The sequence below is a fragment of the Genypterus blacodes genome, unplaced genomic scaffold (genome assembly GCF_046128005.1).
Source record: "Genypterus blacodes isolate CSIRO-AG114 ecotype Tasmania unplaced genomic scaffold, CSIRO-AGI_Gbla_v1 ptg000030l_1, whole genome shotgun sequence".
NCBI classification, from domain to species: Eukaryota; Metazoa; Chordata; class Actinopteri; order Ophidiiformes; family Ophidiidae; genus Genypterus; species Genypterus blacodes.
This window is the reverse complement of record NW_027466843.1, coordinates 5,727,570-5,749,229: the sequence shown is the minus strand read 5'-3', so window position 1 is coordinate 5,749,229 and position 21,660 is coordinate 5,727,570. Positions and strand designations below refer to the sequence as shown.

The 21,660-nt window shown below is 39.0% G+C and overlaps 1 protein-coding gene across 3 annotated transcripts in view; it reads right to left on the bottom strand.

Annotated features, from left to right (window-relative positions):
- The window catches only part of ctnna2 (catenin (cadherin-associated protein), alpha 2), a 226,107-nt gene that overhangs the window by 45,624 nt on the left and 158,823 nt on the right, over positions 1–21,660 (bottom strand). For all 3 annotated transcript variants that reach the window (XM_076145595.1, XM_076145597.1, XM_076145596.1), the window contains one exon: positions 16,357–16,509. In XM_076145595.1, coding sequence (XP_076001710.1) covers positions 16,357–16,509 — 153 coding nt within the window. The remainder of the gene's footprint in view (positions 1–16,356; positions 16,510–21,660) is intronic.

Sequence of the window (21,660 nt, the reverse complement as noted above, 5' to 3'; positions counted from 1 at the left end):
CAGAGCTTGATGGAGCGTGAGTGTAAAAATAAAACCGAAAATCATTTTTCTCCAGGGTTCAGTGCCGCATCAATACAAGTAGTATAAATATTAAAGTATTATTATTGCCCAGATAGCAGCAGTGAGAGATGCTTCTTGCAGTGGGAGGTATTGTATTGTGGCTAAATCACTCTGGGTGGTGTGGCCTAGCATGAATAGCAAGTGGGAGGTAAGTAAAATCATCTGCATCGTCTGTGAAACAGATAAAAGATACTAATGAGCAGCGTCGCTCACATGAATATGCATAAAGCTACGTTCTGCCGGCATAATGATTCCGTTTACGCCCGTGCCGTGCTGCTGATTCACCCCTACTTCCACCTCATTTTGGATACTCACTTCACCTATGACCTTTGTTAACAACCCCACACACAAGTTATCTTTAGGAAATGGAAATGCAGAGGAGGAAATAAATAAATAAAACCCCAAAAGTCCTGCAAAGAGAGATAAGACTAGATTGGGTCACGGAAGAATAGAAATGAAATTAGGTATGTCCTGTTTGTGCTGGGCTAGATTTATGTTCCTACTTTATTTATTTAATTTGGGAGGGAAAAACAATGGAAAGAAAACAGCAGACAACAACATCAGAGACTTGTGGATATGTCAACACTTGCACTGATGCATTTCACAGGCAAAAATAGGATATGACACATTCCTGGCCTACAAAACACGGCGTTATATTTATGGTTAAGTAGAAGCAACACAAGTTTACGACGTCCAGGGACCAAATGCAGGTGGGACAAGATCCTGGGAGAAATAGTGAAGCTTGTTTTACATTTAGTGAAAATAAAGTAGTTAACAGTGTCAGTAATCCTGAGATGGTTTGACCAGGTGGCCATATAACTTAGTGGCTAGTATAGTCCGGAAATTAGATGAACTTCTTTCAAATTGAATATTTCCTTGCATAAATGAGGAAGGAACTATTTTACCTTAATGACCTCCTCCCGGCCTGCTCTGTTTTAAATTCTAACACCGTCTTAATCATCTAAAAAGGAAGATCCCAATTATCCATAGTGCTTTTTGTTCAGGCAAAGTGTCTGTGTTGGTGCCAAAACTCCATTCCTCTCCAAATCTGTCACTCCATATTTGACAAGCAACAAATTCCCCCCGACCAAGTCATAATTATTGAGCAGATGTCAATGTGTGGTAGATTGTATTTTTTAATTTCTGTCTAATGCCATCAATGATGATTAAGGATGGAATAATAGCACAAGTTTCTCAACTATAGAAGTGGGAATTATACGCGGGTCACTTGTAATGCAGACAGGGTCATGGGAGAGAGGGCACATTTTTTTCAAGTCTGAGTTATGGACTGGATTGTTACAAAGTGAAATTCTTGAGTCACATAATAGATCAATAGATTGTGGAGTGGACAGAATCATGGGCAAATGATTCACTCCTCCCCAATCCCATCTGCTGCATCCCTCTCCAGCCACCCAGGAACATGAGACACCAACAACAAAAGTTAAAAATAATTGACTGTACTGTAGCTTTAACTCCACCATCAAAATCAAATAAGTTAGATTTCTTAAGCTACAGTATATACATACCTTATTGCAGTAAGACACATTTTGTCAACAGAAGGGCAATTACATCTCATAAACAGTGCATCATACCAGTTTTGAAGAGGGTTGGTATATTTTCCCAAAGGACCTGACCTCCAATATATTGTGATTTACATTTAATGAGCTATCTGGGGCAAAATCAAAGGGTCCTTTAGTTTTTATTCGCGTAGCTAATTAATCAGTGGTGTGTGGTGCCTGCCACAGCTAGCATGCGTGTTCTGTATTTGTGCCGTGGTATAAAGCTGTGGCTCTAATTAGGAGAGATGATCTATTTTCCTTAATGAGAATTGATGGGTTTTCTTCTGCACCACCAAGCATTTTCTCTCTTTCTCCATTTCCAACTAAAGCTCTAATTCTCACTCCTGCACACAAATCAGAGCTGTATATAGACAAGGACAAAAATGATTGTGTGCCATTTTATTAGTAACACCTGGTGTCATTTAATACAGAACACGTGCCATTTTATTAGGAACGACTAATGGCACGTGTTCCTAATAAAATGGCACCAGGTGTTCCTAATAAAATGGCACCAGGTGTTTCTACTGAAATGGCACCAGGTGTTTCTAATGAAACAACATGTGTTCCTAATAAAATTACATGTGTCCTTAACACCTGGTGCCATTTTAGTAGGAACACCTGGTGCTACTTTAGTGGGTTGTGTTACATGTGTGATTAATAGACTTAAATCCCAGTTGATTTGACTTCACAGTGACAGCCCACCGCACCTCAAGAGCTTTCTGAATACTTGATTGAGAGAAACAGGTGAGATCCCACCTGTACTCCAAATTTTCTTTTCTGTCCTCCCAACAAATTTTAATATTCTTTTCGACATCCATTTTTTTCCATTTATGTCACATATAAACATAACTATAAATGCAATGACACTATTTTGTTTTCATGTGCAAATGTGCTATTAAGCGATCTCCATGGCTGCAGAGCTGGATGACAGATGCAGTGTGCCTAAATTAGTCACCTTGTAAAACAGTAAATTCATATACTGAATATTATAATCCTCTCCCATGGGTGCTAGACCCTCTTGCTGGGTCTTTGGCAAGCCTGTGCTAATGCTGTGTAAACATTGCTGCTGCTGCTGTTTGCCACTGATTTAGCACATGTTAATATTACATGAGACAGAGAGGCCCTTTGATGATGTAAGTGAACGCTCAAACTAGGACTTTGTACCTCGGGGAAGTGGAGAAGGGGCTGTGGAGCAGCTCCTTAGAGGTTTAGCTCACTTTATATTTGCAACACAGCTAGATTGGAGTTCAGTAGTTCGAATCACCACAATGGCATGACAACAGCAGATTGTTCTAGATTCTAATAAAAGCAGAAAAAGGTAATAATCAAACATGTGAAGTGATATTGAAAGACACATGAAAGGACTGTTGAGGAATATGACGTGCTGTAGCTCTTTCAGATGTAGCCTTTAAACTCAATGATCTTCACATCCTCCAACACACATGGATGATATCCTCACCTCTGGGGAAAAACCAATAGCACCTGGACTGTTAGAAGCTTGTGGCCCATTTGTATCTTCAGGGAGACAGTGTTCATCATTGCTATACCATCAGCTGATAATACTGCACCTGCCACAGATACCACCACCACTGTTTAGTGATGAAGGACAGAGATAAGAATTAATAAAATGATTTCTTTGTATCTCTCCACTCTCTGTGGGGTCTCTCTTAGGCCACAATTACATCTTGCATCAACACCAACATCTGTATCCAGATATATCATCCAGATAACAACATCCAATGTTGGCACCTGCATTTAAACCTGTATTGTGATCACATTTCAGTATGCAGGTTATTACACGAGCCAGATTCCTGCTATGGAAAAACTCGAATCACTTTTTTGCAGCCAGTATTACAAATGCAAAGACCCATTTACACCTGCCTAGTTATGACGAAGGCCCATATGTGGTCTGACAGATAGCAATTAAGTCTCAATGTTCTCCGTACATTTACACTTTGCATTAGTTCCTAAGCTCATTTTCCCTACATGGGTAATGTCTTAAACACTATCTCTCTGACTTTGCCCTCAACCAATCACCACATCCAACGTGTCAACCTGCCAGCTGGCCTCATATTACTGTCGATTTCAGAGCTGCATTTCTATTCTTTATACAAACCTGCAAATCTGCAAGTGCAAACTGTATAAGCACAAGCACAAGCACAAACACACACACACACACACACACACACACACAATGTCATCAGTGGAGCTGTTGTAAGGATGAGCAGGCATGAGAATGAGAAGATCCGTTTCAGGATAGAGAACAGACTCTTGATGAGCCATTAACCTGCTGTCGGTGAGGTAAAATGGTTGTGGGACGTGGTTTAATTTACCCTTTTACAAAAGGGTCGTTGAATTGATGAGCCACAGGAAAAAGAGTTATACTACTGGTTTGGTGTATTAGCAATGCTGAAGAGGAAGAGGCTGAGTGAGGAACTGGAACGGTAGTCAATATCCCCAATCAATCTGAGCTTTCAGGGACTCACTCCCGGTCAGATCCATAAAAGTAATAATATGGATTTGCGCAGGTCACTCATAGAGGAATGATTCCATCTTAAAAGGAAATCATCTGAAGTCTCCACAGAAGGACTCTTACTTGTTTAAAAAATAAGAAAAGTGATTGACAACTGAGATTATTTCTTTATTGTGTAGGAAATGATTCTCACTTTTTCAGAACACTTTCCCATATGTTCATTTATCTGTGTTTGGGTTGGGCCTTCTTTAAAATCTGTTCTGAAAAATATCCATCAGCAGGTACAAAGAGTCAATTTTCACTTTGAAATAAGCTGCGAGGGTTTTCTGCATTTCCTCTCCATTCATTGCTGTCTCTGTATGGATGATACATTTTAATAGACAAAAGATAGAAGGTCTCTCCATTGATGCAAAAGTAATTGAATAAATTTAAAAATACATTGAGCTTTCAGTCTTCATATATTCGGGCATTGACGGTTGGCAGATAACCCTGCTGCTGTATTTTGTTTGAAAGACCTTATTTGTCCATTGAACATGGTGTCCAGAATAAAAGTGCAGAGTGTACTTAACATGCTCTGTATGTAAAGTGCCTAAATACGCTTTGCTATGATATGGGGTAATATAAATAAATAAAGTTGAATTGAATGAAATTACATCAGGACTGGAAACAACATCAAATTATTAGTAAGTGGGTGAATGTGTCACAGTCCAAACATATTGCCTCCTCTCTGTCCATCACTTGAACTAATAAAAACAGAGGTTTCATGAGATATTACAGTAGAAGCAGTTATCTCTGGCAGATTTGCTCACACTTCATATTGACTCCCCTTGGAGAACCAGCATTCCCTCCTCCTCCACTGTACTCATAAAAATAACCTTACCTACAGTATGTGGGAGAATGAAGAAACCCGGGGATTATCAATTTCATTACGTTAGAAAGATACGGATTAGATAAAATCAAATATGAGGCCAACACAGAGAATTGTTGACCTGCTGTATGCTGCTTGGCAGGTTAATAAGATACAGAGGTTTGTATTTGCTTGGTGAGAGAATAGGTCAAAGAGAAATTATTTTAAAAAGGTCATTGCCTTATCATTTCCTTTTTTGGATTTTTATGAAACGATTTTGTCGGGAATGCAAACCACATATGAATCATCTCATGACGATTGAGATAAAGCCCATTACACCTACATATTCTACATTAGAGACAAAATGGGACATGTCAGGACATTTCGCAATTTGGAAGGCTGTATTGTTCACATTCTGAAAAATGAAGATGATACATGGATCAGACGTGAAAAGGCATTATGGGACATCTAAAGCGATAAGACTAAGCCCCTCTGAGCACATGACATAATTAAGGATTTATGCCAGGCTATATATCATGTTACCATAGAAAGTCTATTTGTTCCAAGCAACGAACCACGGTGATATGTCAAATTGTATTTCTTCTTTGGTTTCTCTTTTGTCATACTTAATCTAGTGTAATCCACTTAGTGTCATATTGAGAAAACATGACAGGAATTCTACTGCTCCTCATCACATAGCACCTTGGATGCAGAAGCTACGCTCACGCTCAGTGGGAATGCTGACTGTGCTTTTGTCTCAGAGCTTAGCCTATCTCCACAGCAGTTTGCTTGAGAGAAATTTGGCGAAATGTGTCTCGCAAAAACGTGTTAGCCAATCTGTGCTTTTGGTGCGAGCTAACAGACTCTGAGTCGTTTCCCCTTAGCCTGAATGTTTGGAGGTTTTGTGTTGATACAAGCATGATGTCAAAGCAATTTCCATTTGATTATGTCTGTTAAGAACAATACAGCACAAATGTAACACAAATAATATACATGTCAGTTTGAGGTTTAAAAGTTTAGTTGATTGTGTCCCTGGGCACAGCTTCAAAAAAAGGGCTGGTGATCAATTTTCTCTAAGATGTCACAGTGAAGTCACGAGTGAGAAACGCCAAAGACGTCAGTGTGAATTTTTAGAAAAGAGGCTTCAAACTTCTGTGGGGGACTTTCTTATAATAAATTAGCACATTTGAAGATGTAGGAGAGATGTGCTCTTAGGATAGGATAGGACTTTATTGTTATTTATTATTATTTGTAAGGCGATAACTGTATGCTCAGATACTTTCAATGGGCTACAAGATCGCAACGGAAAAACTTTACTTGCCTAAAAATAGAGTGTGGAGCTGCTATAGGAGCAACCAACTCATTATTTCTACATAGCTGTATCTTCTCTGTCCATTCTTGCCAGCTGCAGTTTTCCCACTCTAAACAATTTGCACCGGTGGTATAACTTAATTAGCCGACAAACTCTGAAAAGGCCACAACAAAAAAATATTTATATTTCTGAGAAGTGGGCAATTCTGTGCAGTAGGGTCAATCGTGACATTATCTGCTACAGTGCTGACTCATGCTTCTATTTTTACATTATGTCTTTGGCTTATGTTATTGTAGGATACCACAGTTTTTCGATTTGTCTGCAACAACCTGGCCAATTGTTTATAGTAACTGTAGCGTTGTTACAGAAAGATATACAGTAATGCAGCTGCCTCATTCGTTAGTAGGGGAGGGAATCAAATTATAATGTATTACTTACCCTGGAGTTAGCCCAAGCAATGCCATAAACACTAGATTTTACTATATTTTACTACACTGCACAGTTTATGCAACATATACACTAGGCATACTTATTACCTTGCGACTATGATATCAAGCAGTGTTACAACACAATGCTGCTGAATACCACAGTGGAGTAAAACAAGTCAGGATAGATAATACCTTTCAGTTGGATTGTATCTCTTTATGGTTTTAACTTTTGGCAGTATTGATCATATTACCCGACACCAGTCAGTAATGATTGATTGCGTGGAATTTCTGACATCAGCTGTTGGATCGCTCAAGCTTTTGTCTTTTGATGCACCAGACAAAACAGCTTCCACAAATAAATCTTCTATTACTACTATTTGGTCAGGTCAACTTTGGTTGATATTGAATGTTTATTATGGGGCTACTCTACTGGACATTCAAATTTCATGTCAAATAAATACAATTACGATATATTTATGTCACTACGATGTCATTCTCATATGAATCTTAAAAGAAGACTAATATGCATTTGTGTTCAATTGAGAATTTGCAGCTTGCCTCTGGCAGTTGAAGTGAGCTGTCGTGAACATTTATTTTGCATTTCATTTCACCAGGTATATTAATGAATGAATCTAATGAATCTGTTGCCTGCAAAACATATTAAATAGTAAGAGTAAAATGTTTTATTGAAGGCAATATAATGAAATGACTTTTGAAAGAAGAGACATTTGTTTTGGATAAATTGTTGGGAAGAGGCTGGAGGAGAAGGAAGGTATCATATGCCCATTAAAGTGAAAAATGATGTGCTTCTTAATATAGATTTTGAGCTTTCCATTTGGTCTCTATGCAATTGTACTGGATTTATCTGTGTTAAGTAATGGATATCTGTTACAACTAATGTATCTCACTAAATGTTCGTGTGAATAGAAACATTTACTGAGATGCACTCAGACTCTGCTAATGTTGCCTTGCCCACATAGGCTGGGCATCTTAACAACACACGCCTCGGAAATAAAGTCAAAGCAATCCATCAAAGTAGTTCCTGATTCAACAGGAAATCTTTGAGCCGGTCAGTAATTTAACATGACTGCCTTCATTTTTCATCTGATCTGATGAAATGATCGGGCTCAAAATTTCTATTCACAGGCAAAAAGGTAGCTGTATTAGAATGGCCGCTGGTCTCTGTGGCTATCATGGAAACTGTTCGCATCTTCTAGTCTCCCTCTCGACTAAGTACATGACAAGACAAAAACATTTCTTGTTCAGTTGAGTTCAAGGAGCTTTTGTGAGAGTCTCAACTCTCAAATATCTTTACCAGTTTCTCAATGACCTGAAATATTTTAGAACAAATAATATAGTACAACGTTTGTGTCCACTAGACATCTTTGATGAACAAAACACACAGAGGTTAGCACTGTTGCCTCACAACAAGAGGGTCTTGGGTTTGAATCTCTAGTTGGTCCTAGTCCTCTAAGTGGAGTTTGCATTCTCTTGCTGTGTCCGTGTGGGTTTCCTCTGCTTACTCGGTTTGCCCCACCACCAAATCACGTTCAGTTAATTTCTCCTGCCCTAGACCAAGGCACTAGACCAAGGCACATCTATAGCCTAGTGACTAGGCTATAGATGTGCCTTGGTCCACAGGAGCTGCACTGTCCACTGCTCCTCATAGTTTAAAAGGGTTAAATGCAGAGAACAAAACACTAACACCAAATCCTCTCTGGTTGAATTCTTTGGGGAGGCACTTTGCACAGACTTGTTCTCTTATTACATTTGTCTCTCAAATGGTGGAAATCTGTCGCAAAGATAAAACAATTAAATCCCTGCAGCCTTTTTTTTCCAAGCCAGGAGCTCATCTAAAAATAACACCATAAGGAAACAGTCAAGTGGGGTTGATGTATCTTTCCAGGGAGGAAACATCTGCCAAAGCCAGATTTCCTCTGAAGCTAATTACTTTGTATGAAAAAAGAGGATTAATTTGGGTCATCACAAATAGACCTGTTCCAACAGTGATCCATCCGCTGCACACTTAACTGTCCAGTAAAGTGCTTAATGCAGTGGCCCCCAGAATAATATTTACTGCTGCAGTCAGTCCCATGTCACTGAGCCCTGAAGGCCAATTCAGTCATGGTTACACTCAACTCTATATCGATTATGCATAATCACTGAAGGTATGTTTTCCCCTTGACATTGGTTATGTCCAAAGTAAGGTCACTGCCATAAATCCAAAGTAGGAAAAGCTAATTAACTGATAAAAGGGGAAAATCTTAATATTACGATGGCCATAGATGGATAGCAAACCATAAACCTCCGTAAAGCACTGCTGCATTTGTGACTTTCATCTTTTGGTATCAAGAAAAAATTAAGAGAAAGTCAAGTCAAGGATTATGCGAAGTAACACAGTGAGTGATTCAAAAATGGTGCAAAGATAAATACGACACAAAAGGGTCAATCATAACGAAGGGGCAGCATTGGAAGATAATACAAAAACATGGCTGAAATTGGCCAAGGGACAGCTCATAAAAAAGTAAAATTTCCATCATATACAGGATTAAATTCTAATCAGCAGAAAAGAAGCTTTAGAGAGAAACTTTCCATTTAGAGATAAGCCAGATAAAAAGTCTCCCTCATAAGTCTAGAGCTGTTCAGTAGAAAGGCTTCAATGGTGGAGTCAAGGTCAGTGGCAAACCTTATTCTGACATTAGAATAGTGATGGACTGGAATGTCCTTAAGATGTGCAAGAGTGCTGGCATGTATACATCCAGGCTTCTGCTATAAAAAACAAGTACGGCACGTTTAAAAATGTGGATATTCATCTTGTGATTCAATCAGCAACAGTACAACAGGCACCACTAATTTAATGGGGAGCTAGGACTCTTATCAATGAAAGTGGCAGATTTAAGCCAGAGCTAAAACTGAAGAATTTGGGTGTCAAACGAGAAAGAACAACGACGGTTATAAACATAGACATATAGATATGGTCAAGGACACAGGTGATTGTAGACTAATAAAGATCTGTGGAGCGCTGGGAGGAGGCTTCACAGGGATAGAAGACAATCTTCCGCCATAATTTCTTAGGTATAAAATGATATTCACTGCATGCTCACTACTTTTGACTCATTATTTATGTATTAAGTCGAAAGTAGTAATGTCTCCATTTCTACAAAAAAACATTTTCGGGCACAGAGATTGATGTTTTAGAGTAAATATCTTTAATGACATACTAGGCATGGGAAATGTTTCTTTTACACTAATTGCGGTAGTCTTGCAAAATACATAAAAAGGCATTATTTATCATGATCATTTTTCATCATTTAAGGGAATGAAACAGCATATTTTGCCTTCAAGAAATAATTTTCTATCATTTCTATCGCAGTAATGGTGTTTCAGTTAGAGTCAGATGATCATTGAGAAGCTCATTGTCAGTAACACACATTTATAGCGATTAAGATATTAAAAGATTACTCTGTCATCTCCAACATGGGGAATTTATTAGTGAGACTGACTTTATTTGTTTTTACATATCAGATTGGTTCATATAATATACATGCTCTCTCATACAGTATAGATGAAATTGCGCTGCTGACTTGAAATAAAATGTATTCCTTATATCGTGTACTTTTTAGAATGTACCTGTACCTGTACAAATGACAGAGAATGCTATCATTTGGATTTAGTTTAGTCAGCGATTTCCCTCGGGATAAAGTTTTATCTTATCTTAACTTCTGAAGTGCAAATATTGCAATAATGAAGACAGAATTGTCAGAAGTGAACTGGATGTGGGGGTGGGGTCACCGTCTACTTCTCGATAGTGAGACATTTGAACGTGCGTGTGCCCCCAAGCGTGTGTGGGTTCTCTCTCTCTTACTCATACACTATATATATATATATACTATATGTGCATGTTGCGAATGTGCCATTTTTAGACTTTTGAATAAATACAGTTCAAAACCAAGAATGTGGGGGTCATGGAGATCCTTCTTTGACTACAGTAGCAGCGTCATTGCACTCTAACACGCAGATCCATTTCACCCGCTGAAATAGCCAGCCTAAAATAATTAGTGGTTTCCTGTATCTGCTCAGGATGGTGCTAATGAGTATGATGTGATTAGGAAGGCCCTTGGGGTGAACCTGACTTCTCAGTGAGGTGAGCAGAGAACAATGTGGGGCCAAGTGGAACAAAACCAAAAGGAAGCAAAGCAGGCTCGAAGAAGGGCAGTTTTCCCTTTGATAGTGTTGATCGTGTTCGAACTCAAGGCTAATGGCTTGAGACAGCTCCTCCTTGACATCAGAAATATGACTGCAGTGACATTGATCAGGACAATAATTAGCCTGCGATATTACAGGGTTTAGATGAGGACGGTTACAATGACGTGTCAGTGATGGCAAGAATAATGATGATTACAGCAATGGCAATGATAGCTACGGATATAGAACAGCCTGAAGACAAACACATTAGCTCACAATGACCAGTAAGGATACATTCTCCTCGCTGCCTCCATTGAGCCTACTCTGCAATTATCAACAAACAGCATGTGATATATGCATTACTTGTATTATTGTGGACCAGTCACTATAAAAAAGCCTACACAGACTTTTGGCAGTGGTGTTAAAAAGTTAACAATTGTGATGAAATCTTTGAAAACGGGTGGTTTATAGTGGTAGATATGTACAAGTATAAGACCTAAAACAAAACAAAATATTAGAAATATATGACCAAATTCTCCCAATTTGACTGCTGCTATGACTCCATAGCTATAAACTGGTTCCCATTGATGATATATTGTACAGCTTGATATTACAACTACTATTTTATTATACCTCTATTTATGGGAGAGCTTTGTGGTTGTGGTTATGGCGCTGGACTTATCAGTATTTACCCACAGTGAGGAATATTGCAGTGAACCATCTTGTTTAGATGAAGAATAGACCACAAAGCTGCAAAACAATACTGAAGAGAAATCTTAGAAAGCATATTTCGACATTGTTCATCCAAACATAAATTTCAATTCTTTCTATGCTGGAAATTATTGAAGCATAATAGGCAATCAAACTAGGATCTAGGTATTTTATTAAATGCCAGATGTAATCTACTTTAATATTTCCTAGAAATATCCCATGAGGATAACAAATTTCTCCATATTTCAGAAGCAGTAACAATTTCTCACTTAGTGTCTCTTGTCTTGCGGGAATTACAACAGAAAAACTCAATACGTAAGTACAGTTAAGTGGAGATATTCCAGAGACGTCATACAATCGAAGCTAAAATGACTAAATCACATCCATTGCAGAGAACATTTGTGGAACTTAATCATTCATACTGTAAAACTATGGCTATTTGAAGTTTGAAATGTAAAAGGTTCATACTGGTACCACTTTATTGTGTTTACAAGTAGATTATGGGTAATCGCTAAGTACAAATCACATACCTAACGTGGGTTAAATTAAGTGTTCACAAGATAATGTATAGATAAGCACACATTTACAGCAATGGCCAGCTAAAACATTCATTTCTGAATCTACAGTAACATTGTTTTTGCAACCAACCTTGTGGAAGACATTTCAGAAATGCTGTAAAGCCATAAATCTTTAAGAGAAGGGTAAAAGGTATGGAATCCTCTATTGATGGCATTAAAGCATTAGGGTTTTCAGGAGAGAAACTGTATTTCATATACTGTAAGGGTAAGGGCAAAACCTTTCCTCGTTCAATACATTTTCAGCAAGTTGTTCCTTTGAACAAATACTGTAGGTGAAATGTTTGTTGTATATAAAGCAGGCCAAAGCTACTTACTTTCCTGCCATGGCAGTGTTACATAGAAAATGTTAGAGACAATATTTTGACTCACTCTGGGTTTCTCTGCTGAAGCACCACATACAGAGCTGACAAAAGAGAGAGAAACGCCCAGCAGGGTGTCAACCGCTACACTAAAACAAGTAAAGATCTCTTCCACTCATACCGCACTTAACAAGGCTGTCCATGCTGCCAAATTCTATTTACAAAATGTACAATCTACGAATAGGCTGTGCCGCCACACAGCCAAAGAACTTGTCTGTGCTGGGACTGCAACTCACTACTCCGTCTCCATAGCATGCAAATAGCTACTGTGGATACCTCACTGAAGATTCATGCATACTTTTCAAAACAAGGTGATGCATGACCAGGGCACAAACAATATTTACTCTCTATAGACAGAGATCTCAACGGAAAGAGGAACCAAATGTACAGTATGAAGTGTCCTTGTGCTAAACAAAGTCTTAATGTGGTTGGATACAATGGATGCTTTTGAGTGAGTGAGTCACTCAGATCTCCCATCATCAGTAAACAGCTAGGGTGGACCAAAGGGGCACACAAATCACTCAAGTCTCACAGCTCGAGTCAAATCAACCAGCAGAGCTGTCCTCGGTGAGGATAAGTAAAGGGAGACCTGCCGAGTGTCTTCTAAAGGCTCCCCCTGAGACGGCCGTGAGAAGAACAAAACAACTCCCACCGAGGGGCAGAGGAATTTGTCACTGCCTCCTTCTGCTGACCCCCAGGGCAGAGTGGCCAAGTACTGAACACGCTCCAAACCCCTCAAGGATGACCACAAGAGGGGTCAACACATAAACCTCAGTGAAAGAGTGTGCCAATCCCCTTTATAGTGGAACTGCAGGCCCCTCAATATAGCTTTCACTTTGACAGCTCCCAGAAGCAAAATAGCTTGTAAGTAAATAAGTGGCAGTGCAGATAGTGTACAGGTAATGTCCATGGCATCTTCTTAATTGCCTGTGGATGCACAAATGAGTTGTTGTTCATTCACTTTGAATTTCCAATGAATGAACAACAGTTACAATACTTCTTATCCTGGCTTGGTGTCAGTAGATTGAATAGCAATGGTGGATAAGGAAATTATGATATATTATGGATCTATATTGCCACTGAAATACTTATTATTGCAAAAAAATGGTGTTGAAAGGTATCATGCACTCAGACCAGTGTCAATGTGGTAGCAGATGTCAGAAGCGGGATCACCACATTATTCTGACCCTGGTAAATTTCTAATAAACCTTTTATATTAAAGACACAAGTATTATATGGGTCTACTGAATACATGTTCAACCACAACCTTTTACTGAATTGAATTAGTCCAAAAAAGGATTAAGTTTCAGCTATACTTCTTCTGCAGGCTCTCTCTCTCTCTTGCTTGCCCATGCTTGCTCTTTCACTCTTTTTGGAGTCAGGTAATTGAATCTCCTGTTGATCAAAGCTGAGCAGTGACCACTCCACATTCAGACATGGGGCTAGATGCATTGACATGTTCAGATCAACCATCTGAATGTGAATGTGAATGTGAATGGAATTGATATAGAATATGCATATAGAAGAATCTTCGGAAGAAGAAATTTGAAGAGAGATCCCTCTCTTTAACATGGCTGGAGGTGTAATAGTAACCATTTGCGGAAAAAGGCAATTAGAAATTCAGGAAGAGTTCTAACAATTTATATAAAAATCCATCTGTGGGGTTATTTAAATGTTTAAATTAAATGTATATGCTATAAAAGACTGGTAAAAAACATCCAATGAACCAACTGGTAAAATTGTAAGTCAGTGAACAAGCTACGGGTCAGCTCTTGACATCGTTCTATATCCAAGGGGTGCCAGGTAGGTGGATAATCAAGGGTTGTGAGGTAGAAAGGTCAGTGGCTAGGGCAGAATGGAGGATGAGGTCACAGCAGGCTTCTAACCATACGAGTTCTGCCTTATGGCGAACATGTATTTCCACTCTTACAAAAACAATCAAAAACCTGGCTCACAATGTGGATGAACAATTTCCCAGCCCGGTTCTGCAATGCGGTTGGTCAGTGTGTGTAATGTGCATTTTCACTGTAAAAACTATTTTTGAATCACCTATACCCCCTATTTGGGAGCATAATTGTAAATAAACACCATTGTACAAATACAAGATTGCGGTTGAGCTATAATTTTTCCCACTTCGAGCATTGACCACGGCTACACTGCTTAGTACACTGTTTATTGTACTGCTGTACACTGTTTAACTTTAATCACAGGCTTGAACCTGTGCTGTCTACTGATTAAGCCACCATTTTCTGGTTGTTGGTTCTGATTGTTGGTGAAATGTTGAATGATCTGTTTGGAAGGTTCTCACTGGTGAATTTTCCATGAAGACCACACAACACCTACAGATCCTAAAAGCCACCAATGAACAAAGACAGATCTGGCTGTGATGCAATCAGATAGATTTCAGGCATGTCAGATCGTTTGCTTGTCTTAATGTGGATGGAGTGTTTTAAAGGAAAATTGTTGAAGTCGCAAACACATAAACACTGTGTGAGTGAGTGTGTGTATGTGTGTGAAGTGCAAATACTGATTGACAAAAGCAATTAAATGGGTCCAACAAAATTGATTCAAAAATGAGTTATGCTATGTAGCAAAATGACATTGACAAAGCTGTTCAAAGGTATTACACAAACAGGCCACAAAGATTGTCCTATGGGACACAGGTAGATCTTTTTATGTAAAGAATTAGCAGGACGCATCCATCCATCCATCCATCCATCCATCCATCCATCCATCCACCCACCCACCCAAATGCTGAGTTTGAGTTTACCATCATTTTGAAATCCTTTATATTGCTTATTTGTAAAGAGATAAAGATGTGTGATAAAACCAAGTAATTTTTTTCTACAGTGATAAGTGAGTGATTCTGAAAAAACTGCTGTATTGTGCAAGGTCTGAAATAAAGGTCCATCTCAGTTAAATGTAATGGTCCCAAACCTATTTTGACCCCTCGGGCAGAGATAGACAGTGGAGTGACATTCTTGATGCTCCTCAGATTTTCATAAATGAAGTATCTATTCATATTTGAGAGCCCTCGCCATATTCTCCAACCCTACACGCTACATAAATATTCCATCAGCTGTGCGCCTGTCTCCTGACTGACCTCATGACCTGAGAAAAGCAACAGAAAAGCATGACCTGAACCACCAAATTTTCGGTGAAAAACAAAGCCAGCGAAATGCGTTATCAGCAACCATCTTTCATCAAATTTTAGTCGACATGTGAAGAGATTAAATTAGATAATTGATTGATTGATTGCTTGATTAGTCATATTTTCCTTCAGTCATCTGCCTGACGATACCTTCACTTGTCTGACAACTGCAGGCACATCAGCAAATGACCCCCAATTAAATATCCATTAGTGTTATGAGCTTACACAGTATAGTGTGTCGCATGGAGATAGCAAGTGTGTATATATTTGTTTATGTGTGTGATCATACACTGTATGTGTGAGGTGGTAGTTCTATGCTGTGATGTGTGTGGGATGGACCATACATGGACAATTTCCAATTTCAGTATATGTAAGGCATCAACATTTTGACAATGTAAATGGGCACAAGGTCTCTTGTGTGTTAGATGTTAGATTTACATATGATTTAGAAGGTGTCTTCTGTTATGTAAGGTCATGAATTCCTTTCTTGAAGTTCTATTGGACAAGATAGATAAGAACATTACTCTGTATGAGCAATGCCTTATGATTACCACATTATTCTTAGGTGCATAGTTGGTATATTTTTCCACACTACATGCTACAAATATGCATAATGCTGCAATCTTCACCAGGTGAATAAGAATAGATTCTGTATATGTGTGTGCGTGCTCCCATGTATAATTTATGACTGACCTCCACCAGCTTGTTGGCATGTTCACGGAACACCTGGGCATACTCCTTGACCTCCTTCTCATTCCCGCTCTTAGCCGCCTCAATGAGCACCAACAGAGGGACGTTGGTCTCCAGGAAAGAGTCTGAGATATGGTCCATCACTGCCTTCCTCAACTAGAAGAGATGGGAGAAAGGTCATATTATTATTAATACTGCCAGTGACTGCACTGGATTACATTTGGCAATGATTACATTTCACTTAGCAAAGTAATGAATATGATGCAGTGATATAATGGGGTAAAAGGACAAAGAGCCAGAGAGGAAAAGCAGGTGAAAGGGAGGTGAAAATGAGGGGGAGCTCTCTCAGCTAGAAGTAGTCTAAATTGCTTGTAAGGCACCACTTTCCCCATTAGATCTTTAGCACTAGCAAAGACTTTGCGACTTGCATTTTAGTTTACAGGATCATTTTGCACCAAACTGGCAATGGATCGGTTCTTTTATAAGACCATAAATGGACGCGGATGCTACTCACAGGGCTTTCTGAGGAGAGGCCAGAGGGAACAGTATAGAAATTACAACAGACAAACACAAAGAGGGGGTTAGTGACACGTGGCCAGAAAGATAAGACTACCCATAGCATCACTATTCATTTATTTCCAAGCATCATTTAGTTTTAAGGACTTCACATTAAACATGGACTTCTGAGCACCCCAGAAGAGAGTGTGGTAATTTGGGAATAGCACTTTCAGGCAATGTACTTTATCAGTCCTTTAATTTTAGTTGGGAGAAATGCAAGATTTAACATCAAACACAATCAGGGAATTCACAGGGTCAAACATCAACTACATTTGCGCGACATCCCCAGCCGATTCTAATGAATAAATCTAAATTAAGAACACAGATTAGAAAAATGTTTTGGAGAAATGTTTTCTTATAACTTTTTCAAGCCTAAGTCTATTTAGATGTCGTCAAAATCGTGGCACAATGACGATGTTCAACGCAGCAGTAGAGAGGGTTAAGAGGGCAAACACTTCTGATAAGACAAGAAAATGCTTAACGAACACAAATCACATGCAAGTCTGTCGGTGGCACTGAAGTAACCTGCAGCAACTACAAACTTAACTGCCTGTCCACATAGGAGGGAGAACAATGGTGAATTATGGCTTCTTAAAGCGAGATAATCCATCACTATTGCCTCTGGGAAGAAACTAGATTTTGCCAGTCTAGTGGACATGACATGTCTGCAAATGATGAAAACAACCTGAACCCCACACTCTGTTTAACAAGCCCTCAATCCAGAACTCTGTAGAGCTGGATCATTGATTTGACGAGGTAGGTATACTTAATGACATGAATTGCAACACCAAAACATTATTCTTTATTAACGGGTGATGTGTTTTGGCATTTTTTACTGTGAGTTACTTTAAAAAAAATACAGACTACATAAGTACAACCTGTAACCATGTAACCTGCCATGTTGTCATCTGGCAACGAGCGTGGAAATGAGGGAGACATTTTGCATTGCTGATGTGCACACTAATGCAGTCTTATAAAAATAAGATCCCAAAGTACTACTCAGACGGACAGTCATTTTAGAACACATCTCAAGGTTTTAATAAGGCACAGATCTCCAGATAAAGAAATGACAATAATGTACAAAAAAACGTTCTAGATCTTTGCGATCTTTCAAGATGCATCGAAACAGTTTGCATTAGTGGTTCTTGGGTCTAGCCCTAATTGTGACTACAGGGCAATTACATTAATTTCGCCCTGTCCAAACATAAACAGTATTTTAATTTGCCGGATCCAGACCATTATCTACATACGTCCAGAGTGAATTGTACCTATTGATTGTTTATCATGGGAAGAATAAGAGTGACATTTTCATTGAGATTTTTCTATTAATTTCTGTCGTTGGATCTTGTTCTGCACTGGGATTTAATGTCCCTGGGCTATGATCCCACAGATGCAGGTGAACGCTTAACCCTCTTTGAAAGAGGTGGACATCTGGAAAAATAATGTAAAATGGAATTTCGATTGAACTTCACAACCCGAAATAGGTATGATGCATTGCTAAGTGGATTCCAGTTCAATCCAATTTAGTTTGGACGGCCATGAGAAAGAAAGAAAATTTGAAGAAAAAAATTTGTATTAAAGTGATTGAACTCAACATCGAATGTGTAACTCGTGAAAAGGTTCTTGGAGTTAGACTTCAAGGAAGTGAGAAGTTATCGTACATAAAAGCAGCCTAGAGTCTGAACAAGCTACATGTTGAGGGCAGTAGGCCTCTAGATATTTGCAAATGCCCAAAGTGAAACAGATTCTGATGGTGAGGTTGAGTGGAGAAATGATACAGACGAGTGATTTCCCAAGTCGTCGTCTCCCCTGCACCATCAGCATTCTAATGCCCACACACCACTCCTACAGAAATCCATCTTCAAACTTTCAGATCTCAGCTCCCTCCATGCTCCACTCCCACCATCTCTCCTTGAATACTCACTCCGTATTTCACTAGCACTTGAAGGAAATAGACCTGGAATTCCAATGCAAAACAAAGGCCCTTGCCATCATGAGCCGAGGCAGAAACAGATTTATCCTACACACACTGACACGCATATGTAAATATGTGACACGTGAATCTAAACCTGAGAGTGAACACTGTTGGATTTCTGACTGTTTACAGTTGCCCTTTTGGTTTCTGCTATATATCACTTGTGATTCAGCACACACAGTGCCGCGTACCTTGGGGTCAGCCTAGGAAAGTTTCTTATTAAAATGTCAGGAGCAATCACAGCATAAACAGCTGGAGTCACGGCTGAGGGGAAACAGCCTGGGCAAATCAAAAATTAAGTAATAGCTCTCATATGTGATATCAGGGAGCACAGAAATATGATTAGTTAGAGGGCAGTTTAGAGATGAAAGGGGAATGAAGGGTTTGACTGATTAACAAACACATTGCATACAGTATCTCATCCCAGGGGGTTCCTCTCTTGTGTCCGGCAAATGAACATAGCCAGGGAATAACAAACAGTACATAGACTAACTAAAATACTTAATGAAATTCACATTTTCTTTTTTTTACAAAAGTTTGCATAGATTCATGCTTCAATTGAATGTCTCTGCAAAGTTATTATGATAGGTTGCTAAGGTCCATGCTACTTGGTTGAGAGTAATATTCAGCTCATGTCCAAGGAGAATTCCCCCACTTTTAGACATCAATCTGTTGGTTGAGTCCAAAACAGTTTGTTAAAGACTTGGAAACAGTTGTGCAAAGGCTGAGGCTGTGAAACTTTGCAAACTGACCTCACAAAGGTCACTTCATGTTGGTGGTTTAGACAAGTTTTAGACAAGACTTCAAGTTTGAACGTCGAAACATCTACTTGACATTTGTCAGGCTTTGCATCTGTGTCCCTGCCTGTTGTGTCCCCATTTTGCTCCATGTCTCCCTCTGTGTTCATTTGTCTGTACCTGGGTCCTGTTCAAATTACTTGTCCTACACCGGTTATTCATCTGCTATCATCTGCATATAAGCACCAGTTCATCCATCCATTCTTCACCAGATCTTTCTATCTACCTACTCGGTACTTTGTGTGTTGGCCAGAACGGCTATTATTAGATTTGAATTTATGTTGTTGTGACGTTTTGCCTGATGGCTTGTGTCTCATCGGAATTCCAGATCCACTCTCCATTTTCTCCTTTTGTGCCCAGCCTCGGCGATATTCTCTTCACTTCAGCTTGTCATCAGCGCCAATGTGTGTGTCTGCTGCTCCAGCTCCTGTCTTCCCTCCTGCGCTTCCCTCCCTTCACGAGTACTGCTCAGCTCTATGACACCTGCACATTAGATCTTCTTTGTTTTGTATATTTAAACTTTTGGACCACAACTCCTCTTCCTGGTCTTGGTGTAAACAACCTTGGTTCCACCTTAAAGACCAAGCCTGTTCAACAACATTTTTGATAAAGTAACAGGACCCAACTTCTAGCAGTGTCTTTGGTTAACTTGTTGTAGTCTTTGCACTATCTAAAAGTAAGTAATGTAACCCTTGTGGTGTCCCTGAATTTGCTCAATCCAACCTGTGTTGTGACTTTTTCCCAATAATTGTGTTAAGCCATGCATGAGTATTAGTAAAATGTAATCAGGAGGCATTTGTAACTGAGAATATTTGTAGCAAATGGCGATGACTCAGAGCAACATGTCTGTCAACTGCATTTACTACCTGAATAGTAATGAGTTCTGACATATACATAATAATCTAATCACACATACAGTTTGTTGTTAACCTTTCAAAGTAGTAGCACATCTCAACGGCATATGTCACTGTCCAGTTCCAGTCACCATCAGTGCCTTGCTATCAATAACACATTTATCAGTGGTACATTATATACTGATGTCCCATATAAAAAGGATGGGTTTGTTATCGTGCTTGATGAAGGATTGAATCTATGAGCTAATTCTGCATTCTTGGCAGCCATGGCATTTTGAAAACAGAAGAAGGATTATCAGAGGCTGTTTAAGAACATTAGATGTAGGGAATCATTCACCGCAGCAATATGTCAGTGAGAGCTTTGATGACAACCTGACACCCTTCTTAATCTTCAGTGCTGCTCCAGTTTAACCGAAGGGCTCAGAGTCTAAGGCATTGATTCTCCAATCTTTGCCTGCCAAGACCCACTTATCACATTGAAAAATACAAAATAAAAATCAAGGACATGCCTTGGTATCTACCAACACATTTCATACATTTATCTCCTTTCATCTATCTTACATCCACATGTCAGGCTACAGAGTGAAATTTAACATCGTCTTCATCAATATTAAACTAATATTCTGACTACAAGGACACACAGCACTCAACTGTTTTCATTCTTTGTGATTTTGTTTTTTACGAGATGTGAGATGGCCTTTCAGTAAACATTTTTTGCCTTTGCCAAGGCCATTATCATTTGTGTCCTGCTTGTTGGGGACAAGGTTAATGTACTTAAGGGAAATCTGGTACAATATTAGGAAAAGCGATTTGTTTTTTGTGTGGAACCTACTTTACATTGAATGGAAACTAAAATTATGCACGTATTATCTACACATGCATCCTTTATTATCTTAGTTAAGATGTTAGATTTTTTGTTTCTTGCTTTATGAATAAGTTTGTAGTTTGTTGGAGTTGTTAATTAGACAACTTGACGCCTGTCGCATAATGACGGAACAGGTGCAGGTGTGATTTATTTATGTTATATTTCATATTCCTTGTTGTGTTGTGACTATCACGTTTCCTATCACGTTTCCCTTTAAGCCATTTTCCTTATACTACATTCAGATGCGGTACTTCAACG